The following is a 26974-nucleotide window of genomic DNA, read 5'->3' as shown; positions in this document are numbered from 1 at the left end:
CTCAGTAAATGGCATCGACATGCATGTGAGTTCCCATGATAAGAACATGGGCACCGTCAGGGACTCCTTTCTCTTTCTTGCCCTGGACATCTGGAATCTCCTCATGAATTGAAAAAGCATACCTTGCTTGTTTCTCTGTTTATATTGGTTATCTAAGGCTGTGTAATGAATTGCCTTCAAACTTTGCAGCTTAAAACAATGAACTTTACAAGCAGTTTCTGTGGGAGAGGATCTGGGAGCAGCTGAGCTGGGTCCTCCGGTCTGGGTCTCTCAGAAGGATTTGATTTGATGCTTCAATCAAAGCATCAGCTGGCGCTGCGGTCATCTGAAGACTGGCCCAGAGCAAAATCCACTCCCAAGTGCGCTCATGTGGTTATTGGTAGGATTCATTTCCTTGTTGGGCATTGGCTGGAGGCTCCTCTCCGCTCTTTGCCACATGGGCCTCTCCATAGAGCAGCTCATATCACGGCCCCAGCCTTCCGTCAGAGTGAGTGGGGGAAGGCTAGGAAGATGGAAAGAGCCTTTTGTAACCTAATGTCCAAAATGATATCGTATCACTTTTGCTACATTTATTAGAAACAACTCACTAAGTCCAACCTACATTCAAATGGAAGGATTACATTAATATCCGATGCATGAACGCTAGGTACTGAGGATCGCTGGGAGCATCTTGAAGCTGTCAGTCACATGTCCCAACCATGACTGTGATCAGCATGCTGTTGGTCACTGTATTCCATTCTTATTGCTATAATATCTCGGCTATTCCTTTCTCTCCAGCCTTACTACCTCTTTCCTGGTTCATTGTCATCTTTCACCTGGACAGTAGCAAAAGCCTCTTGGCTGGTCTTCCTGCCTTTTGTCTTCCTTCTTCCATCCATGTCCCGTTTCTGGCTTTGTGGCTGGGGCAGGAATGGGTGGTGGTGGTGTGTGGTGAGCAAGGGGTCTAGTTCCAGACTGGTCCATTAGAGCATGGGTGGGTTCATTTGCAGAGCGGTTACAGTCCAGGTCAGGTATGAGCCCCAGAGACATGTTCCGGGTTGTGAGGAAGAAGACAGGTAGGAGTGATGAGAGTCTGAGCTTTCGCGAGGAGCCTACGAACCCCGGCTACAGGAGCAGGGGCTTGGAATAGAGGCCCAAAGCAGAAGGCAGAGCTCTGACTGTGGCTTCTTAGTGATGGTTGAGTGGACCCCAGTCTCCATTCTCAGAATGCCATTCTGTGACTGTGCCTTGGAACCGGAATTGGGCACCAGTTGTCATCATGGGCCCTGCTGCACCAGGCAGGCTGCTGCTGGTGGCTGAGTGACCACTCGGTCCACTGCAGCCTCAGGTACCATTGGCATCAATATTTCCTTCCGTGCCTTCCACCTGCGGAGACAGAAGGGGTGAGCCAGGAGCAGGGTTCTCCTGAGGCCTCCTTAGTGGCTGTGAGAAATTCGCTGCTCTTGTTGGACATGTCTTGCCAGATTCTGCTCTCCCTTTGAAACTAAACTTGCTCTATTTTTAGAAAGCACAGAATAGGGGAGAGAACACAGGCTCTGGGGCAGGCAACTCTAAGGTTGGAGTCTGTCTCTTCTACTGATTACCTGTGTATCCTTGGGAAGTTATTTACCTTCTCTGAGCCTCAGCTTTTTGGTCTGTAAAATGGGGATAGCAAATCTTACCCCATGAGATAAATATGAGAAAACATTCACAGGTGCATACAGCACAGTGCCTGTTCCGCAGGGGAACTCAGATCAAATGGTTTGGGAAGAGAAGTATGCGGAGCACACAGGGGCTGCCTCAGAGGTGGGTTCTTCACTCACACAGGTGTTGTGGATAGGATCCAGGGCTTCAGGGATGAGAAGCAGGGATTTAGCAGAGAAAGCTGTGGCCGATGTTTCCGGGAGGCAGATTTTGATTCCACCCAATGAAAAATGTTCTGCTTTTCAGAGCTTTCCTGAACAAAGTTGCTTTCCTATGGAGGAGGTGAGTTGCTTGTCCTTAGAGGTGTTCAAGCAAAGCCAGAATGGCCACTTGGTGGGGATGTTGCAGAGGGGATAAAATATCAGGATGATGCTTGCAAGAGAAGATTGTTAAGGTCCTTTCTAATCCCTAGGAATTAACATTTAAGAGAAATCTGAATGTAACAAATATGACATAAATATAAGACAGCACTTTCTTAGCTGCAAGTCAGTGTGAGGAGCAGGGTGGTCATTGGATTTCCAAAGGCTGGGGTTTTTGAAGGCGCTGCTGATTTAGGAAGGAGGTGGAGCCACTGCTCACATTTGAAGGGACCTCCTGCAGCTACAGAAATTACTCTTTGGAATAGACAAAGGACATATTGCGGGCAACCTGTGGTTTGTAGCATAGCTGGGGAAATCAGCATCCCAGGAATGGTTGTTACCCACCACTTGGACAGGAAATGTCGCAGACAAAGCCTTGTTTTCTGCTGCAGGAATTAAAGTTCAGAGGCAGCTGCGGGAAAATCAATACCAAGCTGCTAAACCCTTAATGAACGACAGCAAAAGGCTGGTGGTGTTGCCTAAAACAGTTTTTTTAAAGCTGCTTGTCTGGGGTGAGAGTGTTAACAATAATAGATTGAGCTCCTACGAGGTGTGGTTTCCAGGGTGCAGCTGTGCAACGTAGGGGAATGCACGTTGGATCCAGGAGTAGTTGCCACGGGTTCAAGTCTTGCTTGGGAGCTTAGTCATCGGGTTACTGAGTCAGTCATTAGTGTTAGCAACTTGGGAGTCCAGTTGTTAGGCCTATATGCATGCAGCCATTCCTCTCCACACCCCACCGGCTCGGGTCCTCTGGCCAAAGATCAATAGCCAGATCAGAAACAAAGTTCCTGTTTTAACCATGATTGAACACATGTACCAGGTCCCAATTCATTGCCCTCTGGGAGAAGCAGAGCTCGAGAAGCTTGTTCTGGCTGCTAGGCTTAACTAGGATTCCTGTTTCCTAGTCACTTTTGCTTAAAACGGAGGGTTTTTTTTTTTTTCCCCAAAACTGTGACTCTATGGAGAAAATGAACAACCTGGCAGAAGGGAAGGGATGTGAAATGGCACATCGCCCATGAGTGAAGTGGAGCTCAGTAAGTGCCACCCCTGAATGACCCCATTAGCTATTCCTCCTCTCCAGGGGGCCGAAAGTGTGGGTAGCAATTTTTTTCTTCAGGACCTAGGCAGAAACTTAAAGGGTTAAGAGAAAAGATGTTTCCCACTGGGCCATTTAACTCATCTTATTTCCCATTTCCCCGTCTATCAAGTGGGCACAAAATATCCTCCCTGTTTTCTGTACAGGGTTGTTGTGAGAAACAAATCAAATTACATCCTTACAAGTGCATGGTAAGCCAAACTGCTTCCTCCAATCAAATGGGATGTAGTGCTTTTGTTTGCAACCTGGAGGAAGAATCCCAAGGGACAGAAGAAAAAACAAGCAATTCTTGTTTTGATTAACCCCCTTGAATCCTCACAGCATCCCTGTAGGTAGATATTAACATTCTGACTTTATTTTATTTTTGAGATGGAGTCTCATTCTATCGCTCAAGCTGGAGTGCAGTGGCATGATTACGGCTCACTGCAACCTCGACCTCTTGGGCTCAAGCAATCCTGCTACCTCAGCCTGCTGAGTGGCTAGGACAACAGGTGTATGCCACCATGCCTAGCTAAGTTTTTTGGCATTTTTTGTAGAGATGGGGTTTCACCATGTTGCCCAGGCTGGTCTTGAACTCCTGGGCTCAAGCAATCTGCTTACCTTGGCCTTCCAAAATGTTGGGATTATAGGCATGAGCTACGGTGCCCAGCCAACACTCTTGTTTACAAATGAGGAAACTGAAGTAGGCTAATCAACCATCCAGGCTTGCCCAGAACTAAGGGGTTTTCTAGGACATGGGACTAGGGCATAGTGCTAAATCCTGGAAAGTTCTCAGCAAACCAGGATGAGCTGGTCACCCCAAACTCAAGTCCAGAAACGTTGAGTGACTATCTTAAACCCCGAGGCTGTTGAATATCATTGTTGGATTGGAATGCAGGACAGTTACTCTAGTACTCATGTTTTTTCCTGTACCCCTTTCTGCTAACACTCTCATTGGGCTGACAAAATGTGCACATATGAATGAGTTGCAGGCCAAGAAGATGTGTGCTAATCAATGTCATGGGGTTTCACAGGAAACAGAAAGCTTTGCTACAAAGGGGTGCTTTGCTGTGATACCTTAGATCTCAATCTTCAATGGTTCTCTTTTAAGGGTTTACTTAAGAATATACCTAAGTTGGATATAGTCATAGATAAAGTCCTGCTTTATAAGCCAAGTGGCACATTGACTAGCATCTATATAGGGATTTTTAAAATGTTGTTTGGTGGCCCTTAAACTTTAGTACCAGGGGCAGGTTATTAAAAAAGCACATTTGTGGGGCTGCCATCAGATATCCTGATTCAATGTGTCCTAGGAACGGCCCAATAACTGCATCTGGGTGACCTGGTTAAGTCATCCCTTCCCTCTGCCCTTCCTGGAACTATTGCAACAGCCATGTAACCGGCCTCCTTCTCTGCAAAGCATCCCTCGCTGACTTTCCATCAGCTCCAGAATCAACTCAAGCTCTTTAGCCTGGCTGACAAGGTTCTCCAGGGTCTGGCTCCAGGGTCCCTTACAGCCTCCTCTCCTGCCACACTTGGCCTGCCATCTGGACTCCCGCAGCCTTGATGTGCAGATAACCTGGCTCACTGTGCCGTTGCTGCTTCCTGGGGTCCCTCTTCCTTGCATGGCTCCTCCTCCCCATCTTTAGGTGTTGACTTTCTCCCACTCTTTCTCCAAGATTCAGTTCAGGCATCCTCAATTCCAGAAGATGCCCCGGCTTTCCCCCAATGCACTGCCCCCATGGAGGGGAAATGCACCTGATGGCAATAACTTACACATACCCTGAGAATGACGCTGTGTGGCAGACACACCTGAATGTGTGTTCCAACTTAGAGAATCTGGGAGTGGCCAACCTGGAGATTTGTTCCTTGTCTCTGAGGAACATCTGAGCCCCCCACCTGCCCGGTGGAACACTGGCAGTACAGGGGATTGAGGCCTCAGTTTGGGGTTGAATAAAGGTTGACAGGTGTAAGTTGTTAGGGAAAGGAAGCTAAGTGAAAATGCTATACAAACTCCATGCCTTTTGCAAGTGGCTCCAGTTTTGCTGTCCAGCCCACTGCCACTGGGCTGTGTGGTTCTCTTGTCCAACCCCCAAACACTGTACTTTCTCCCCTTTATGTAAAGCCCCCAGTAAAACCCTATGTCTCATTTGGTGTCTCTGGGTGTCTTCTTCGGCCTCTTGAATGTGGTGCCATCCCCATTGGAGTCAATAGGGTTTGGCACAATACCCACCCGCTTTAGGTGGCCTTCAGTACCATTTGAATAACCCATTAGGGTCTGCCTTTCCCACTGAACCATGAGTTTCCAGAGGGCGGAAACTGGTTCTCAATTCCTAACATAAGGACCCTAAAGGTGCTTGTTGAAACACATTGGACCAGTGTGGAGGCAGGAGGCATTGTTTACCTGGCACTGGCTCTGTGAGCTCCCATAAGCCCCCTGTGGTACTGATTACCCACTCTGAGCACAGCAGATCAGGACACAAGGCACTCAGCAATATTGCAATCATTAGTTTCAATTGCTGGGGTGAGAAGGGATTAGGGAATAGCAAACTGACAACCTGGCTTATTCTGAGGGCTAAATTAGGAACAAGATTGGCATGCTAATGGGAAAAACAGTGAGCCTGAGAGGTGGTGTATGTTAGACGGAATTTGGGGATGTGACGTGGTGCTGCTAAAAGTTGAAGTCAGGCGACTGAAGGTTTAGAGGTTAACAGTGGCTCTTGACAGAGAGGCCAGCTGGTAGAATCACACTCTCTTTGACAGTCCTTATCTCAGTATTTAACTGTAATACATTGGTAAACTCCCTAATGGCAGGAACTTGCCTATTGCCGTTGTATTAGCGCCTGGCATGTAGTAGCAGCACAATAAATTTTTGTTGAATGACCGCTCTAAAAACTGCTTTCTGCCTCCACTTTCCACAGGGAGGTCTGATCTACCCTAATCTTTTAAGCCAATTTGCCTTTCTCTATTCTATATCCTTGATGGGCTAGCAAAGGAAGCCCCACTTTCTGGCCATTCTAACTTCTTTATCTTTGTTCCAGAAGCACTTGGGCTCTGGTCTCTTCTCTGAGGCAAGGACCTGGATCCTGCCTCTGGCCCTAGATCCTGGGCTTTATCTGTGTGTTATTTGACATCTAGACCTGGCCTTGCCCGTGTTTGTGGGCTTGGTCTGCATCTGCCACCGATATCTCAGGTCCAGTTCTGGCATGAATGCTGTGGAAACTGCCATGTCTACTGGCTTCTTGGTGGGCCCCTGGCCAGGTCAGCCCCAGCCCTTGTGAGAAGAGGACAATGACTTCTGGCAATTGCTGACCCCAGCCCCAGCCCCTGCGCACCTTCCATCTCAGGCTGCTTTCCACCACCATCTTTAAGGTGTTAGAGTGGGCTGGCTCAAACCCTTGGCATCCCGGCGTGGGCCCAGTATGGCCCTCCTCTTTGAGAGTTGAAAATCTTCACATTTATTTAAGAAAAGTCCTAGGTTTGGTTAGAAAACAAACAAACGAACAAACAGAAATGAGGTTTCTAGAGGCCTTCCAAGAAAACTTCTAATTGGGCTGGATCAGAACAGGCCACTCTGGAGGAATTATAGTCCCAGTGAATGTTGTGTGTGTGAGTGTGCATATGTGTGCTGTACGTGGTGTGGAAAGCCGTGTGTGGTATGCATACGTGGGGTATGTATGTTGTGTATATGTGTGTGGCATGTATACATGTTATGTATATACATGTATGCATGCATGGCATATGTGGTATGTATATGTGTGGGTTGGTATGCACAGGGCATGTACACATGTGTATACACACATGCGGGTGTATGGGGAGTGTACATAGTGTGTCTACCCCTATACATGTGTGTGGCATGTGTGTGTAGGTGCACATGGTGCATATGTGTGTGGTGTGTATCAGTGTTTGTATGTGTGAGTATGTGCTATGCAGAGTGTGTATGTGCATATGTTGTGTGTAGCTTGTGTATACACGTGTGTGGTATGAATGTGTGGGCTATACATGATCCATATACATGTGTGCTGTGTGTGTATGTGGTCCTGAGGTCCTGGTCAGGGTGAGGGCAGGTGCAACTCAGAGCTGTTTGAGCAGGACATAGCTTGAAGGGTATGTGGGAGCCAAGGTCTCTGGTGGAGGAGGTGTGCAGAGCCTCGGAATCTGGGAGATGGAGACAAAGCTGTGGTCAGGCAGGGGAGTGGGAGGCCAGTTGAGACGAAATAGCTCAGAGCGAGACCATGGGCAAGGGGATGCTGGCATCTCCCTTCCTGGAGCTGTGTGGGCTGGGTCTGCTGTCTTAAAGGGCAGCTGTGGCAGGAAGCTGGGCAGTGCACGCCTCTGCTGACCATCGTCCACAGGCGTTTATTAGCATCAGGCAGTGCCAGGCCCTGCATGAGGTGCTGAAGAGAACTGACAGTCGGATGAGGTTCCTGCTCACAGAAAACAAATCCGAGGACTCAGAAGCTGGGGACAAGGGGCGGGAAAGAGGATGGGGACGGGAAAGGAGGGAAGGAGCGGCAGAGATTCCTAGGGCTGGGGTGGAACACAAAGGGTAGAGGCTGTCCAGCTGCTTGGAGTGAGGAGGGGGAAGAGCACACTGGAATTATGAACCTGTGTTCGATTTGTTCCAATTCTTCCCACCAAAACAGAGGTCATTTCTTTGAGTGATTATTAAAATACAGCGAATCTGGAGTCCCCTACTGGGTTTGTTGGTTTCCCCAAGCACCCGAATCTGGCTCCCCACTCACTATCATCTGGACATCCCGTTGGCCCATAAATCCCAGACTGCTGGGGGAGCTGTATTAGGTTATTTGGAAGATAAGAGCCTCCTTTCCTCCCCTGACAATTCAGTTCCTGATTTTTTATTTTTTATTTTTTTGCCGTGTTAGCAAATTTGATGGATGGTGGCAAATGCTTGAGGATAAAATATTGTAATCAGGAAAGTGTCCCCTCCCTCCCTCCCTCCTCCTCTGTCCCTGGATCTGGTGCTCACTGTTTCTGTGGAGTCAGCAGATGGATGGCTGGCTTTTGCTAATGCTTTGCTGGAGTGATAGGACATGTGGCAGGAATAACCCTGCAGGCTTCTGAGAAAAAGAGCAACAGGAATAGCTCAGGGAAGTGGAGGAACTGAAAGGGAGAAAGGGGATGGAAGAAAATTGGAGTGAACTGGAGATCCCTGCTTTGGCCCCGCCCACATGTCTGATGGTCCAGACCCTATTACCCAAACCCCTAAGTTGGGCAATGGTAACAGACGCTTACCTGGTGCCTTCAGTTCCAGAATCAACCCCCTCAATCCTTTCATCTGGCGCACTGCCATAATGATCTAAGGCACAAATACCCCCTAGTCCTCCCTCACTCTCACACCTTCCATGGCTCCCTACTTCCCATCAAATCCTGTGCAAACACCACAGTCTAGCATGAAAGGCTCTCTGTGACATCACTCCATCTATTAGCACCCCATTTTGGATACCTTTGCTATTGGCCAGTTTTGCAAAAAGTTATTCCTAAACATGGCTTTCTGGCCTTTGTGTGAGTATACTCTTATCTCTTTCCCCACATGGTCTTTTCCTCCTATTCTCCCATCTTAGCCTTTGGAAATCCTCTCTGACCTTTAACTCTCACTGCAAATGTCATATTTGCCATGCTGACTTTGTAAGTCCTCTTGTCAGATAACATTCTGTCACCTGCTGCAGCACTTATTTCTCAAAACCTTTTGTTAGTATTACTCATGTTCGTGTCTGTCTTTGCCGTTGGATTGTGAACTTGTGAGGACTGAGCCAGATTTCTCTCTCCATGGTCGTCTGTCTTATCTCATGTTTAACAGGTTCACTGTGTTGAGTTGAAATTTGTTGAATTAAAGTATATAATTGCAAAATACTCTAGTTGATAAGGCAAAATTAATGTCACAGTGGTTTGGTGCAGAGTGTACATTTGCTGAAAACTGTTGTCTTGCTGGAGGAAGGATGAAAATCTGTTTTGTAGAGGACTTTTGAACTTGTCTTCTGAAAGCCTTTCTGTCACTGTTTGGTAGCATATCAGTCAGCTTTCGCTGTGCAACAACCTCAAACTCTCAGTGACTTATAACAAACACTTATTTTCTTGCTCGTATGTGAGTTGATCAAGCTAATCTTGGCTCCAGGTAATGGCTTGGGTTTAGGTCTGTGTCTTACAGTTCCTTCTTCTCCTTGGATTAGTAACTCCCTGGAGAGTGCTCTTCTTATAATGGACTCCAGGAGTGTCAGAGGCCAAACCAAACCCTAAAAGCATATTTGTGGCCTCAGTTTGTGTTATCTCCACAACCCCATTGGCCAAAGCAAATCAGATGGCCAAGCCCAACATCAATGGGCAGAGGAAATATATGCTGCTGAGGTAGTGGTAGAAACTGCAAAGTCATATGGCAAAAGGCTTGGACGTGCAATTCTAATAAGGGAGGGAGTAAAGAATTGGAGACACCAATCCAACCTACCTTAAGTGATCTCAGGGCTGGGGAAGAAAACCCCTACGGAACAGGTGCCAGAACAAAGAACTTAAGGATAAAGAGCAGACATAGGAGCAATAGTACATACATAGTTTAAAATAAAGAGATCGATATTTATGTCTGTGACCAGATTGGAACTTCCTAACCATCTGTTCGTGATGAAACTCCTTAAACTCTCTGAACTTCATTTTCTCCTGCCACAAAACGGAGACAAAAGTACAATTACTATACTTATTGGGAGGAGAGCTTGTGAACAAGCAGGTGAAAATGCTTTGCTAGTTGAACTAGGAGACCTGTGTCAAGAGCCCAAGTAGGGGAAGAAGCTAATGGGAGCAACTGTCCCCAGTGGTCAGGGAAGATGGAGCAGATGAGAGAGGTTCACGGCAGTACAATGCAAGAGCCTTGGTCCATCTCAAGTCCACCTGCCTTGGGCCATCAAGTTTTCTGCCCCAGCCAGGCAAGGGTTTAGCCCTATGTTATGTGTTCTCACACACACCTCAGAGCTGTGCCCCATCAAGGTGCCCATCCCCATCTCAGATTCTGGGTGTCACCCAAACCTATGTGAACAGTGTGGATAGGGCTTCTGAGAGTGGCTGTGAGGATCCAGTACTAGAAGCAACAGCATGGTGCTAGGCACATGGCACAGGCCCAATACTGAGACAAAACAATACATTTACCAAATGAATGTGGATTAATGCACACATCTGTTTCAGACGTTTCCTCACTCAACACAATTGACAGAAACGCCATCCGTTCATCTCTTGCAGGCATCCACCAGGATGTGGAAATTGCTTAGATTAACTTGTTAAATCCATCAAAATGGTGTTTGTTAAAATGGGATTTTTTGTGTTGACCACATAAATATTCATAACTTTATAACAATGCCCGAGCACCTACCACTGCTTCTGCGTCCTCGCCACTCTGCCAGGAGAAAACATCACATGACAACAAAACGGAGCCCGTGTTATTTACCTGACAGTGTGTTCTGATACCTCGGAGCAGGGCTCTGCCAAGCAGGGGTTTTTCTGACAGACAGTATGCAGCTGCTACTCCCTTCCTCTCTGTCCTCTGCAGAGCTAGCTCATGGCCCATTTTCCCTGCTATTCCCAAGCACACTGAGTGCTTGCTTTATCCATCAAACTCAAGTCCTTTCTTTCAGGAGAAAGAAATCGATAGAAATTGATTCGAAAATGTCAAACCTTATCAACCGCTGTCACTCCAAGCCAGATATTTTAAGGGTGGTGTAGACATTTGATCTCACCAAGGCCCTTCTCCTGGCTCTGAAAGTCTATGGTGCCACCAGTCAACCTCTAAATTGTCTCTGGGGGCCTATTAGAGAGGGAGGTGGCATAGCACAGTGGCTAAATGTGTAAGCTTAGGAGCCAGACTGCTTGTGTTTAAATTCTGGCCCCATTATTTAATGGCTGTGTGGCTTTGGGAAGGTGACTTAACATCTCTGTGCCTCAGAAGTCTCATTTTGCACCTTAGGATAATAATAAGATATACTTCATAGGGCAGTGAGAACTAAATGACAACCTGTGTAAGCCACTTATAAAATATGGAGAATGTTATAAGTGTACCATTAATATTAATCACTATTATTTATATGCCACTTTGCTAGGCAACGAGGGTTATAAATAAGGTTATTGAGAGAGGCAAGGCGTACACAAGGCAAATGGGGCACCTGACACATAGAGACTGACGTCTGAAGTCCTGGGTTTGAATATCAGTTCTACCACTTATTTCTCCGTGATTTTGAGTAGTTTCCCTGTAACTGTTTCCCCTGTAAAATGGAGGGTGAAAATCACAGTGATTGACAAGCCAGCTTGTTGTATGTTTCTAGTTAGAAAACCACTTTGAGACTAGAAAAGCACAGTGCATTGGTTAGCAATTTTATACCCGTGAAAGGTCATTCTGTGATATGGAGTGGCAAATGCTAAATGCCAACTGTGTAGGACACAGAAAGGTTTAGCATCAGGAGAGACACTTTGGGCAGAGATTGTCATAAAGGACCTACTAGAAAAGGTGGGATTGAACTGGGCTTTCAGAGGAGGCAGGCTTTGGAAAGTCCAGAAAATACTGCCTGACATATACTAGGCCCAACTTTTAGCAAACAGAGATACAAGTTTAGGAGTGGTCTTGATTTAGCAAAGAGAAATTCTGAAGTGACTTCTTTTTACACTTGGGGAAGCATCTGGATTATTACAATAGGGAGTGTCACCTGATCTGGGTGTTAGAAACTACCTGGATTTTGCAAGGAGTCTAGCTCAGAGTGGGCAAGAGTTGAAGAGGAACACAAGGTAGGAGTTGATGTGGTCGGCCGGGTGAGAAATGATGTTGACTTGGGCTAGGACATAGCAGTAGCAATGGAGAAACCCAGACAGAGGCGAGATCTTTTTTGGAGGTAGAGCTGTCAGGACTCACTGATTCATTCATTCAGTTTATTAATTCAACTGATCTAGGCTCTGAGGATATAGCAGTAAATGAAACAAGCAAAAATGTGCTTATATAGTTTGAATATTGGTGGGAGGTAGAATGCAGGGGAAGAAAAGGGAGTAAAAAGGATGATTCCCAGGTTTCCTTCCTGAGGGGATGGAGTGATATTTGCTTCATAATGCGATTTCGAGACCCTTTGTTACAAGTTGCTAAGGGGCATCATCTTGCCTTGATTTATCTAGTTCCTTCTTTTGTTTGTGAAGCTCTGGATCCTCTTCTGGTTGTCCTGTGCATTGTTTGTTCCATCATCTGCAACCTTGTGTCAGGGACTAATGGGAGTCAATTCTCAGTGGCTATTAATATGCTGAAAGGTTACCTTTTACATAATCTCTTCACATACTCGTACAGTTCCATCTAGGATGTAGATACACATGGTGCTGGGCTTAAGGTTTCTTCTCCCTTGTTATACTCTGCAAGGTGCTATTCACAACCAATTAACCCCTTCACTCTCTTGCAGGGATGGGAGGACTCCTATCCTGCCCTGCATTGAGTAGCATGTGGTAGCTCCCTGGCTGAATTTGACTTAAAATGATCCCACTTGGACAGCTTTCATTGCACTTGCTGCATGCCATGACCCAAACCCTTCTTTCTACATTTTACTACGTAACTTTCTATATTTTACTACATATGTCTTGCTGACCAGCCAATGTTGGACAAATTGAACTAGGAAGAGATGGAATTCTAGAGGAGATGTACAACTGGAACAAAGATATAGAGGCAGGAAATTCCAGGCAGAGTTTGGGGCTCGCCTGATGATGGCAATCCATTTGAAGGCTATGCTTAGGATATCCTGTGGAAGACAACTAGTGCTTTTTTTGAGTGTCTAACACCAGCTGGTGAGCCACTTTCGTCTCCCTGCTGAGAGAATACATGGAAGAAGCTTCTCACTTAGAATTATAAACGATCCTAGTGAACATAATTTCAGCAATTACCAATGTTCAGTAATTATGCTAATGCTGATTCACAAAGGGCTGTTATTTGCTCAGCATGTTCTGTGCACATTATCTCTTTACCTGACTAACAGTGTTTTCTCACTGCAGTTATGGTTTGCTTGTCACGTTAAGTGATGTTTGCATCTTTGAGCTTGTCAAGACACTAGGATTAGAGCCAAAGTCTTGTTCCCACCCCCATTAAGAAGATTTTCTTGTGGGCCTCTTGATGAGAAGGGAAAGAAAGGGGAAAAAGCAAAAAAGAAGCAGAAAAAGGAACCCTATTGCCTTGGGGGGAAATTATAGTTCAGAGGTGAAGTGAGTTGCAGAGATACAGAGAGCTAGGATTCATATCATTATCTTTCTCGTTCCGGATAAGGTCTCTGGTGATTAGGAAGGTTGAGAGCTTGCCTGGTCTCCTCCATCTGTAACACAACAACAGTGCTTTTTTTTTTTTGGCTTGAAATGGTCAAGTACCATTCTGAGTTTCTGCTTCAAGTTGTAAGAGTGCTTAGAGATCATCTAGGACAGTGATGTTCAAAGCGTGGTCTTTAGATCAGTGGCGTCAGCACCACCTGGGAATTTGTTTAAAATGCAAATTCCTGGGTTCTGTCCTAGACCTAGATTCAGAAACTCTCAGTTTTTGTGTTTCAGTCGGTCATGTATATATTTTTTTCCTTGAGATGGAGTCTTGCTCTGTTGCCCAGGCTCACAGCAACCTCCGTCTCCCGGGTTCCAGCGATTCTCCTGCCTCAGCCTCCTGAGTAGCTAGGACTACAGGCGTGTGCCACCATGCCTGGCTAATTTTTGTATTTGTTTTTAATAGGCACTGTGTTTCACCGTGTTGGCCAGGCTGGTCTCGAATTCCTGACTTCAAGTGATCCACCTGCCTTGGCCTCCCAAAGTGTTGGGATTACAGGCATGAGCCACCGCACCCAGTTGCTCATATGTGTTTTAACAAGCCCTCCAGGTGATTCTGATGCATGTTCAAATTTGAGAAGGACATGCTAGGTCCTTGATACTGGAAGTGTGGACCATAGACCAGCAGCATCAATGTCCTGGGAGAGCGTGTTACCAAAACAACATCTCAGGCCACACCCAGACTTACTGAATTAGAAGATCCGCAGGTGATTTACATGCATGCTGAAGTCTGAGTATCACCCATTCTACTCCAAATGCTTCCACTTACTATTGACAAGAGGCAAAATGACTGGTGGATGTTGCACTAAGTAGTGACAGAACCAGACTGCTATTACTCCTACTAAATAGCTAACATTTATTGTGTGCTTTGTGAGCCTCGGAGCTGCTTTTGTTTAAAGAGGGCTTACTATGTGCCAGCATTGACCCCTGGACTTCTAAAAAATTACTTTCTTTAGAGATAGGTTTCACTCTGTCATTCAGGCTGGAGTGCAGTGACATAATCATAGCTCACTGCATCCTTGAACTCCTGGGCTCAAGTGATCCTTCTGCCTCAGCCTCCCAAGTAGCTGGGATTATAGGCTTGTGCCACCCTGCCTGGCTGGCTTTTCTCATTTAATTCTCACCATATCCCTTTGAGGTAGGTATAAAAATCCTCTTATCTAGAATGGGTATTTGGGTAGATAACTGAAAAAAAATCAATTCAGGCAAGAAATCATACAAATTATATACAATTTAAACATTTAATTTAAACTTAAGCATATAATTGTACATGCATTCATCAGTCTTACGGTGTGGGGGTCCAGGTATTTTCCTTGAGTACCCATGTTTCCTTCCTGCTTAAGTTTATATATCGTTTATGATCCCTACCTTAACTGTCTTTGAAGTGGGCAAGAATTCAACCTGTGAAGAAATCTGAGGGCAGGAAGGCAGGAATCCTTCTCGAATTTTGTTTTTCCCAAACTCTGAATTCTGTAGAATTTTTTAAGAAGTGATTTACCTCATACACAGTATTCAAACACAGTTTTCATAGATGCTTTGATTCTTATATTTAATATTTAATTACATGTGTGATTATAGTAACAAGTATAAATGGTGTTAGCAGGCTTGGAACCAATGCAAGATTAAACAACTCAGCTTTTAGAAGCTGAAGTGAATGAGTATGTCAAAGAGTAGTTTATTAGCCCTGAACATTCTAGTGCCATGGGTTTGGTCAACATGTCTTAGGGAATAGGCAATGGTAGTTGAATACCAAACAGCTGAGCTCTTAACACATGTTATTATTATCTCTATGAGGTTCAGAAAGGTTAAGGACTCTTCTCAAAGCCACATAGCTAGGAAGAGCTGGAGCTGGTGGGTAGACCCAGCCAGCCTGCATCCAGAGCCCCTACTGAACTCCCTAGATTGTCTGTTTAGGTAAAAAAAAGTAGATAATCAGTCTTTTTATCTTGACAAAGTATAAATACTCCTCCTTTTTTGTAACTATAAATACTTCTCCCAATACACACTTCTTCCTGCCCTCACAGTCCTTCTATCCTTAATTTGGAAAGAAAACTTGGTATTCTTGACAGACGAGCAATTGAAATGGATGCATTAATTGATTTAAGTGTCCAAGCATCAATATTCTTTGACAAAACATTGTCAGTGCACAGTGGACCAGTTAATGAAGAAAGTAACTGTGGAAGGGGGAATCAATTAGACTGAAAGTTTAGTTGAATCCTTTGATAAAGCATCTGTAAGTAGCTAGGTAGCATGCATTTCTCCTTCCTCTGCCATACACACCTCTTATTATGTAAAGCATTATACATCTAGTGAAATACTATACCTTATGGTCCTAGGTCTGTTATTATTTCTTTGCACCATCTCTTTTGGTGTGACTTGTTGCTGGTTACTTGCCTTCTATGCCCTATATGTAAAATGGGGATGAGAATAGTACTTGCCTATCTATTAGAGCTGTAGAGAGGTATACATGGGAAATGTTTAGGACAATATCAGATACATTGTAAATGCCCAGGAAATGGTAGCTATTACTGTTTTTCCAACCCTTTTTCCCTAGGGAAAAGACAAAAGACTTAATTAGATATAGCTAAGGGAAAGCATTCTGTTTTAGCTCTTCTGGCCTTTTATAATCCTAGTCCAGTGCCCACAAGGCCCAATAGATATTTGTAGAAAGTTGAATAGATGAATGGTAGGTCAGTGTTTTTCCCCAATCTGCTTCTGCATCTCATGATGGTCTATGTTATATGGGTTGTTTCTCTGTATCAAAGCCTTTTATACTTCTGTAGTTTCAAAGAATTCTCAGTCTCTCCATCTGCAATTGCTTACTGTCTTCATATTGTCAAGTACAGACTTTTTCTGAACTATGTTTTCAAGGGAATCTTGTTTTCCTCTAATATTCTCAGAAAAATGCCTACAGACAATTGCCTGCAGAATGACAAATGGCTCACATGGCTTGTTGCTCTGCTTTGTTGCTTGGATCTGAGTGCCCTGTGATCTGAGGTTTATGTCTCTTGGCTGCCTCTGTGTCTCACTGTGGTTTTATATCCCCTGGCTTTTTGGCAGAAACAAAACTTAGATTTGTCCTCAATTGAAAATGTCTCAGCTGTGTGTGCAGGAGTCTTCATGCTATAGGAGAAGGAATGGAACTGTGATGGTGGGAAAGACTGAAGGAAGTAATGGAGATGACGATGCAGAAGTAGGTGCTCTTGCAAAGCAGTTCTGGGACAGATAAAGGAAGCAAAGGCAGAGAACCCCAATGCCTTGTAAGTAAGTTCTTTTGTCTTGGCGGAGTTCTGACCTGGAGTTGTCTGGGATAGGACTGGGATGCTAGAAGCTAGGTCAGGTAAATATCCCCGTGGGCATGTGGGGATCACCTGCAGCTCTTTTTGTCTTAGTGGTTGTGCCAAGTGTCTTTCAAGTGCCTCTTCGCCACCCAGAGCTATTCCTCGCCGCCTCTGCTCTTCTCTCTTCCCAGGAGGCTGACTCTGATCAATTGCATGAGCAGGTTCCCGTGCCCTCTAGCTTCAGCCAGGCGGGTCCAGTCAACAGGGACCCTTGGCAGGAGATCAGAGGTTTGGAGGGAGGAGGGTGTGCTCAGGGTATCTGTTCCTCTGAAGGAATTGCCTCAGGCTGGCTGTGCCTTTCAGTGGAAGGTAAATGTTCCCCTCAAGGTGGCTCCTTTTATGAAATTCTTTCCTTCCAGTTCTGGTATCTGTTCTCTCTCTTTGTCATTTTGAGCCTAGAAAAGGTAACGACCACACTGTTACTAATCCCGGGATACTGCACAGTCCCTGAAAGCTTCCCTGTAACCTGCCCCCACCTTTGCAAATGGTTCTTTTATCAAGCCCTGTTCATGTGATCCCAGTATGAGCGTGTCTATACTTCATGCCAGGACATTGGCTGTTACAGTCTCAAGTTGCTCTGCCTCCATAGAAAACAGTGGTATCTGAGAGGTAAGAGTCAAAAAGAGATAAAAATAGCACAGTTGGATATGAAAGAGGTGGTTTCAATTGCAAGCAATAGGAAACAGTCCCGGCTCACTTAAGTGGAAAAGGAATTCATTGGTGGGATATTGGGTATGGTTCATAGATTTGGGAAGGCTGAGAATCAGGCAGGAAGCTGGGCAGCAGGGACCACAGGGTCATTCTGGTTAGGGTGATGCTGCTGGTTACTGCTGTGGTGAATGCATTCCAATTGTAAATGCATCTTTGCTTCACTTCCTTAGGGTTCAGAATCCCAGGTAGGATCATCTGCCTGGACAATGCTGGGTCACATACAGCATCCTAGTTGCAGGAAGGGGAGAAGTTAAAGCTTCTCTCTTCTTCCAGCTGCATTGGCTTCTTTCCTTCCTCCCCTCCCCATCCCACCAATAGTTTCTTCTGGTTTCTCCAGGGCTGGGATTGAGGAGAGAGGAGACGTATGGTCAGGAAAGGCTGTACTTGGCGGGTACTATCATGAGCTGGTGTTACTACTCTCTGGGATTGGCAGGTGTTCAAAGCTGAGTCTTAACTCTCCTTGACCGAATCTATCTTCCTTCTGTCTGGCCATCTGGTGTTCTATCTCTTCTGTTGGGAATCCCATCCCTGCTGTTTCCTCCCAGTCATTCTTGGGAGAAATCCAAGATGACCCTGGTATGGCACCCCTCCAAGGGCTGCTTAAAACCTATTTTTTTCCTCAGCGTTTGGAGAAGGCCAGAAAGCATTTAATTTTATCAATCTCATATAATCTGGCTGCTTGTATTGGAGGCAGTCGGCTGGTGTAAAGGTTCAGGGTGGCTTTAGAGCCCACTCTAATAAAAACCGAGAAGCTCTGCTCTCTGTGCTCATCTGCACAGAAGCTGGCTTGATTTTATAAAGACCACCCCAGAACTATCCATCCAAGCTCCTGGACATGAGCCAAGGCAGAGAGAGCCCAGAAGGAGACCTAGATGGTTCTCTTGGAACAGGGTTTCTCCCAGAAAAGATTCTCAGACAATATAGAGTTTTCTATCAATTTCTACCCTTTCCTAGAAAAAGAACAAAGCTTTCTAATGATATTTAATACTCCTACATTTCCACTTAGCCAAGAACAATGGTGCCCTAGTCTGTCAAAATTGACCATGTTTTATTTGACTGTTACGTGAGCTTTCATTCTGTTTCAAAGGCCTCATTTGCCATTGTAAATGAGCATTTGTTGTTATTGTGTATCAGCCTATGAACTCAGGGCTTTTAGTTAATCTCAAGTCTTTTTTTTTTTTTTTTTTTTTTTAATAAGAGATCTGAGTAAATGTAAATAAGGTGAACTTTTGCAGTTTAGGGGTCTTGATAGGCCAAACTAGAACCACAGAGCCTGGGATTTGGCTCTAACCTGACATTAATAAGAAGGTCGTATCCCACATGATTCCTGCTCTCCCCACCCCACTACCCCCAAGCTATGAAAGGTCAAGACACAGGCTTTTGAGAAAGGATGGAGGCCAAGGAGGCTTCACTAGGTCATTACTATTATCTCAAAGAAATAGAAAGGTACCAATTGTCATTTTTCTATGATACTAAATTTTAGGAGAGATTTCTAAGATGTTCAAGGATGATGGATATTTAAAATACTGATTTTATTATACAAATAGATCTTGGGATAATATTAGTGTTGGAAGCTTTTGGGGTCTCTGCCTATTGGGCAGGATTGTTTTTATTTAGCCATTTGAGGGGTACAGATGATGCAGATAAAAGAAGTCAAAGACATTCTTTGCATTTGAAGCAAAAGCATCTCATCTCAAATCCCTGTTATCTTCACCATTGCCATTGCCACCCATAATGTCTTCAAAAGTCTTTATGCATATTCTTTATTACTTTCTTTAGATAAATTCTTCCAGGTAAAATGACTAGCTAAAAGCATATGAAATTTTGAAACTTATTTTAATGAAAAATTTTACATATTTTATAAAAGTAGAAAAAATAGGGTACAAAGATTTTAAAATCTTCTAACATGCATTGCTCAGCTGCCTTCTGGAAAGTACTATTAAGTTGCACCCTCATGAGTCTTTAGAATTCCCATATCCTGACATTGTGCATGGGACTGGATTTTAAATGTTTTTGGCCAATTCACTGAATGAGAAATGGCATCACATTATTGTTTTAGTTTTCATCGATTTGTTTAGTAGTAAGGGTAAACATTTTTTCATGTATTTTTGGTCATTTGTTTCATGATTTCTTTATTTATATACTCTGTTCAATTTGCCCCTGCCTATTCCTTTCTTACTAATTTACAAGAGGTCTTTAAAATTTAAGAATATTAACCCTTTTTCTGGTAAGCACATTGCAGTTATTTCAATTATTTTCTCATTTGTCATTTGCCTTCCAATTTTCTTCATTGTGTTTCTTGACATATTGAAATATTATATATAATAATATGTTATATATATAACATATATATATATATATATTTTTTTTTTGAGATGGAGTTTCACTCTTGTCGCCCAGGCTGGAGTGCAGTGGTGTGATCTCAGCTCACTGCAACATCTGCCTCCCGGGTTCAAGCAATTCTCCTGCCTCAGCCTCCCGAGTAGCTGGGATTACAGGCACGTGACACCACATTGGGCTAATTTTTTTTTTATTTTTAGTAGAGATGGCGTTTCATCATGTTGGCCGGGCTGGTCACGAACTCCTGGCCTCAAGTAATCTGCCTGCCTTGGCCTCCCAAAGTGCTGGGATTACAGGTGTGAGCCACCACTACTGGCTGAAGTATTACATTTGTATGTAGCAAAATCAGTCTAGTTTTTACTGATGGTTTTTCTTACTTTGGTTACTTGCTTAGGACTCAAACATATACATTTCTCTCTATATATAGATATACACACACATATACATGTATATATACACACACATATACACAGAGCTGTTTTAATTTATGCATATAGATGTGTATATGTGTGTATATATAACATACCTATATGTTTATATACATAACATATATATAGCACACACGTGTGTGTGTGTGTGTGTGTGTGTGTGTTGTTCTTTGATATATGCAGGGGATTGGTGTCTGACCTTCCAGGATACCAAAATATGCAAATGTCAGCCCTTTGTATTGATAAAAGCTTCAGTCGAATTAAATTTAAAGAAGTTTAATTGAACAATGAACGATCTGTGAATCGGCAGCCCCCAGAATCACAGCAGATTCACAGAGACTCCAGCGCAGCCACGTGGTGGAAGAAAATTTACAGACGAAAAAGGGAAATGATGTACAGAAATTGGCAGTGAGGCACAGAAACAGCTGGATTGGTTCCAGGTTGGCGTTTGCCTCATTTGAACACAGTTTGAACACTTAGCCCTCTGAGTGGTTGAAGCACGGCCGCTGGGATTGGCCAAGACTCAGTTATTGCTACAGGCGCATGCTCCTAAGTTAGGTTCTCAATCTTGTGTGACTATTAAGCAAGGCTACAGTTCATCCACAAGGACTCAAATAGAGAAGCACAGAGTCCTTCTCAGACCATATGCAGTTTGCTTCAACAGTGTACCTGGATTTCTCATCCCTCAAATACTGTATTTTCAATCCACGTTCGGTTGAAAAGAATTTGCGTATAAATTGACCTGTGCGGTTCAAACTTGTGTTATTCAAAGGTCAACTGTAAAACACCACGTATTTAACACTTTAGTAATTTCATTTCCTACATTTAAAAATCTTTAATACGTCTGGGATTTATTTGGGTATGTGAATAGTACAAGATAATATTCCTGGGATTTTTCCTTTTCAAGTAGTTAAATAATTTGTGCAATCCTTATTAAAGTACTCTTTTCCTATTGATTTAAAGGGCTGCCATTATCGCATACTAAATATTTATGTCTAAGGCTTTTTATGGTGTTCATTGATCTGTCTAATCTTGTACAGTACCCAAGTGGCTTTATAATTGAAACTGTATATAATATTTTACTTTTTGACAATATACCCTGTCTCTAATTCTTCCAGTCAATATTTCCTTTTTCTAAACTTTTTTTGGCTTCTCTCAGATGTTTATTCCCTAAACTTCAGAGATGTTCTTACAATTTTATCAATTCCTTTAAATTTATAATTGATTTGGCATAATTTATATTTTTACATACTTAAGTCTTGCCCTCAGGAGCATTTTGTCACTTTCTCTTCTATGGAGAGAAGGGGCCATATTCCATGGCTTCAGTAAGGTTTTGATGGGTTCTTTAAAAAATTTTTACTTGTTGATAATTAAATTTATTCTTGGAGATTTTATATTTTTGTTACAACTATGAATAGAATTTCCTCCACTTTTTTTTTTTTAACAGATTATGGCACATATATAGGAAGATACTCATTTTTAGTATCTATTTTATAACCACCAAATTTAATGAACTGTTTTATTAGTTCTAATACTTTAGAATTGATACTTGTGTTTTCTAAGTAGAAACTGGTGTCATTTACAGTAACTATAATTTTGAGTATTTTTCAACATTCTTTTTTTTTCATTTTTCTCTCTCTTCCTTCTCTCCCTTTTCTTTCTCTCTCCTGTTTTTTCTTTTTCCTTATATTTCCAACACTTCTGGGATGATGGTAAGACAACAATGAGCATCCTAACTCAGAATAGAAATATCTCTTGTTCACCTTTTTAATTTAAACTATATATGATAATATTTCATTAGTTATTTTACAACTCTACTAACATGTTAAATTGACCAGAGGTTGAAATTTTCTATTTTTGGCATTCAGTTCTGCTAACTTAGACAAATAGAGGAGATAGTCTTTTATATTATTTTTTCCTGGCTTCTGGAAAAGTTTATTTATTATGATAATTCTCCATTTACAAATTCCTGCCTGTAAAATGGCTTGGCTTTTACTCTTTTCATGCAAATCATTCATTTCATTGTAACTATATAAGAGCTTTCCCCTTTACAGGAATGACTCCAGTATTCACTGGTGGGCTCCCAGTAGTTGTGTATGTTCTATGGGAGTCTGCTCCCTTTGCTGTAGCTGATTGAGTCTTTTCAAGGGTTTTTTGATTTGGAAGTAAGGGGACTAAAGAAGCCCCCTTTTGATTGTGGGAGTCATGGGACTAGAAGTCAGGAATTACAGCTCAACTAGATCCTTCCCACGTGAAGGACAGAATGAATCTAATACGGAAAACTGTGCCCAGTGGAGAGAGCGCAGATGGCATGAGTGTCTGGCTGCAGCTGCCTTTGACACGCAGCTCTGGGAAGGGGCTCTCATTCCTGTAGTTACGTGAGTTGCCCCGTTATCCTTCTAATAAATTCCCAAGGTGAGTTTAAATTTGGTTTTTGGTACTTCTAATCCTGAGAATATAGGTCCTCTCTCTCTTTTAAAAAATATTTCTTATACAATTAATGGTTTGCTGGAGTCGTCCAACTTCTCAACTCTTCTTTAGGAATATATAAATTACTCACATTTATTTTACTGAGGATTTCAAATTGATTAGCAGAGAATTATACCTAATGCTTTCTTATGAGTAAAAAGAAACTCACTACTTAATGTGAAAAAGCTCATATATGTTACCCAGTTTCTTTCTACAGTATTTTCTAGTATAAAACAATTATACTGTTAGAAGCACTGCATTTGAAAGATTATATTATGAAGATATTGCTTCAATATGACAAAAGAAGGTTAGGAGTTAGTTTCAGATCTACAATAAATTATTTTTTCTACAGAAATGTCAATAATAAAGGTTTATTTACTTTTATTTCTGCAGGTATATTTTGTCATTGCAAACTAAAAATGAAAAATTTATTTATCAATACTGACAGAAACAAACTCAAATGTCTCCTTACTTGTCCTTATATTCTCACATGCAGGAACCTCCCATTCTCCTTGAGTCAACTTTGAACTTAACCTTACACTTATGCTTGCAGCACAATTTATAAAAGCCAACAGTAAAAAAGAACCGTAGGATGTGAGGATAAATGAAAGTACACATTCCTATGATAATACTCGAGCACTCACAGAAGATTGCTGGGTCTTCTTATTTTCAGTCAATAGCTTGTCTAATTTTGAACCATTGGTGGTTCCCATAATGTGTATCAGTTAGCTTTTACTGTATAACAAACCACCTCAGAATATAGTTCCTTAAAAAAAAAATCAACATGAGTTTGTGGTTTGGTGACTGGGGCTGGGTTCAGCTGGGAGATTCTTCTGGTTTTGGCTGGGCAGTTAGCTGCCAGGCCAGCTCAGGGCTGGTTGAACAAGGAGTGGCCTCAACTCAGTGACTTATCTCTACTTCACATAGTCTCATTTTCTAGAAGGCTAGCCTGGCTTTGCTCACATGATGATGGCAGGGTTCCAAGAGAGAGGGAGAGGAAGTAAGGTTTCTTGAGACCTAGGCTTGGAACTGTACAAGGTCATCTCTGCCATATTCTATTGACCAGAATTAAGTCAAAGTAGACTCAATCTCTCCATGACAGGACTTAAAAAGTCACATTGTAAAGGGCATGGCTACAATGAGGGGTGAGATTTTAACAATCTGCCACATAATATGAATTGTGTTACTGTAATTCAGAATGCAAACTGTATCCCAAATTAATCAACAGGGTACTTTCTGTTGATGGTGAAGAACTTACCAGAAGGATGTGTACATGTATATATGCTGTGTGTTTTTCAATTTTCTAAATCATTACATTTTGTTTGTATTTTTGTTAATTTATATGTGTCAAACAGAGAGTAGGCATTTAAGAGATACATGCTGAATAAATTATTGCATGGTTTCTCTAATATTTTATAGCTAAGATTTGAATTTTAAGTTTAGCAAATATTTTATATTCCTTTTTGTTTAATAGTAAAACATGGAATTATGTAAATTTGTCCATGAGTGGAGATTTGGTCACATACCATAGGAAATTTTTTTTAAATTTATTTTTATTTTAAATTTTTGTCTTCATAGTTTGATGACTGATCACAAAGAGGCACTTTAGTATTTACTACCCAGGTGCAGAAGTAGATCATTGCTAGCCTTCCAAGAAATGGCCTTTATGACTCTATTCGGTTGCTGCTCCTCCCTCCCCTCAAAGTAACTACTATCTTAATTTTTATGTTAATTACTTCCTTGCTTTTCCTTTTAATTTTTCCAGCTACATATGTGTACCTACACACTATAATTTAGTTTTGTCTGCTTTTTGAACTTTATAGAAATGGATTAATATAGTTTATTTTTGTCTTTCTGGCTTATTTGGTTTCACATTATCTTTGTGAGATTTATGATGTATAGCTGTAGTTCACTCATTTTAATTGCTGTTTATTTCATTATATGAATATACTGCAATTTTTTTTTATTCTTTACACGCATATACCACCATTTATTTGTTCATTCGAGTACTAATGGGTTGTTTTGTTAATGGGTCTCTTCAGCTTTGGGATTAATGAGTTGATAATGAATAAATGGTGAAATGGGGCTGAATGGCTTGTTTTCAGTTTTTTATGCTATAAATAATGCTGTTACAAGCATTCTTTTGTGTTTCTTGATGCATGTGAGCATGCATTACTAGGGTGAAATTACTGGGTAAGAGGGTTTGTGTGTGTTTAACTTCAGTGGTATAGTACAAACTGTTTCAAAGTAGCTGTATCCATGTGCACTTTCACCAGTATTGTAGGAGAGCTTCCACTGCATCCATCCTTGCCAACACTTTGGCATGGTCAGACTTTTTATTTTTAGCCATGCTGTTGGCTGTGTAGTGGCATCTTGTTGTTTGGATTTGCATATCTTTGATGACTAATAAGATTGATCATCTTTTTTTTTTTTTTTTTGAGATGGAGTCTCGCTCTGTCACCCAGGCTGGGGTGCAGTGGTGCAATCTCGGCTCACTACAACCTTCACCTTCTGGGTTCAAGCAATTCTGCCTCAGCCTCCCGAGTGGCTGGGACTACAGGCATGTGTCATCACGTCCGGCTAATTTTTGTATTTTTAGGAGAGATGGGGTTTTGCTATGTTGACCAGGCTGGTTTCGACCTCCTGACCTCATGATGCACCCGCCTTCACCTCCCAAAGTGCTGGGATTACAGGTGTGAGCCACTGTACTGGGTGAAGATGAATCATCTTTTTACATATTTTTTTTGGTGGGCAGGGGGGAGATTAGGATTTTCTCTTTTAGAAAGTACCTAGTTAAGTCTCCTGCTCATTCTTCTATTGAGTTGACTGTCTTTTTTCTTATTAATTTATATAACTTCTTCTCTTGAGTTTCCTTTTTGTAATCGTAATGGTATTTTTTGATGAGTACGATTCTTAATTATAATCAAGCCCAACTTAACACATTTTTTTTTCTTATTTGGTTAGTAATTTCTATGTATGATTTAAGAAAAATTTCTTTTGAGGATCTCTGTTGCATTCTACTTTTCAGTTTCATTAGTTTTTGCTCTTAACTTTCTCATTTGCTTCCTTTTATTTTTTTTCGGGCTCTATTTGCTATTCCTTTTCTAAATTTTTAAGACTAAATGCTTTGTTTACTGATTTTCAGCTTGTAGTTTCTTTCTAATACAAGCATGCCTTTAGTTATGTCTCTCAAATTTTGATATGTTTTATTTTCATTATAAATCACATACAAATATTTTCTTATTTCTTTAGTGATTTGTTCTTTGACCTATGGGTTGTTTGAAGTGTATTTCGATTAAAAAAATTTCCAAACAAGTAGCATTTTTTTTTTGTTATTATTTGGTCCTGATTACAAGCTTAATTCCACTGTAGCCAGAGACCTTACTTTGCATGATGTAAATCCTTTGAAATTTGCTGACTCTTGCTTTTGTGCAGGATATGGTCAATTTTTGTAATTAATGTTCCATGTGTCCTTGTATTTAAGTCTTTGTCTCATGCTCTTCTGAGAGAACACAGGCTAAGATATGACAGTTGAGTCTTCATTATGAAACCTAGACTTTATCAACATATAACAATCTTTCTAGTCGTGTTTAATATGTTTTTGCTTTGAAGGTACTTTATCTGATATGAATGTTGTACTTATGCTTTTAAAATTTGCATTTATCTAATACACATTTGCCCTTTTCATATTTAACATAGAAAGACACTTCACTTGTGTCCTTGAAAACTGTATAGTTGGATTTTGTCTTTGACTTAATTTGGGAATTTTTTCTTTTAATAGTGAAATTTTACATAATGGCATTTACTATTAAAACTATTTGATACTATTTCCTTAGCTTTGTTTCATGTTTTACATTTTTATGTCTCATTGCTTTTCTTTGCATTGTTTTAAACAAGAGAACTATATTTGCTTTTAAAAATGCCATTTTGGAAGATATATTTTAATCAGAGTAGTGGGTTTTATTAAGATTTTCAAAAACATTCTTTAACTGTTGCTTTTTAAACTTTTATAACTATACATGAAATTATATTTTTCAGTTTTTTTCCTTAATATGCAGTGCGAGCATATTTTTATTCTCTTATCCTCAACCTCTTGGGTTTTATGAACACAATCTAGTGTCTTGCATTAGGTAATCTTTTCTTAAGAATAATTTTTGACATTTGCATTGTTTTATAAACAGATTTACAAGCATGACTTAGACGTATCACCTTTTTGGCTGATGGCAGAACTCACCATTGTCTTTTAAT

At 41.9% G+C, this 26974-nt stretch overlaps 1 protein-coding gene and 1 long non-coding RNA gene across 2 annotated transcripts in view; one reads left to right on the top strand and one right to left on the bottom strand.

Annotated features, from left to right (window-relative positions):
• LOC105496370 (uncharacterized) overlaps window positions 1-26974 on the top strand; it is a 187416-nt gene that overhangs the window by 54608 nt on the left and 105834 nt on the right. The gene's annotated exons all lie outside the window — the stretch shown is intronic.
• Window positions 6598-26974, bottom strand: part of LOC105496367 (uncharacterized) — a 38613-nt gene continuing 18236 nt past the window's right edge. The window contains exons 2-4 of the mRNA XM_071080895.1: window positions 8374-8491; window positions 8108-8198; window positions 6598-7544 (exon numbers count right to left, since the gene is read on the bottom strand). Coding sequence (XP_070936996.1) covers window positions 7170-7544; window positions 8108-8198; window positions 8374-8491 — 584 coding nt within the window. The 3' untranslated portion in view covers window positions 6598-7169. The remainder of the gene's footprint in view (window positions 7545-8107; window positions 8199-8373; window positions 8492-26974) is intronic.

This window comes from Macaca nemestrina, chromosome 15 (assembly GCF_043159975.1).
Source record: "Macaca nemestrina isolate mMacNem1 chromosome 15, mMacNem.hap1, whole genome shotgun sequence".
Classification (NCBI taxonomy): Eukaryota; Metazoa; Chordata; class Mammalia; order Primates; family Cercopithecidae; genus Macaca; species Macaca nemestrina.
The sequence above is the reverse complement of the archived record's forward strand: the minus strand, read 5'-3'. Positions and strand labels throughout refer to the sequence as shown.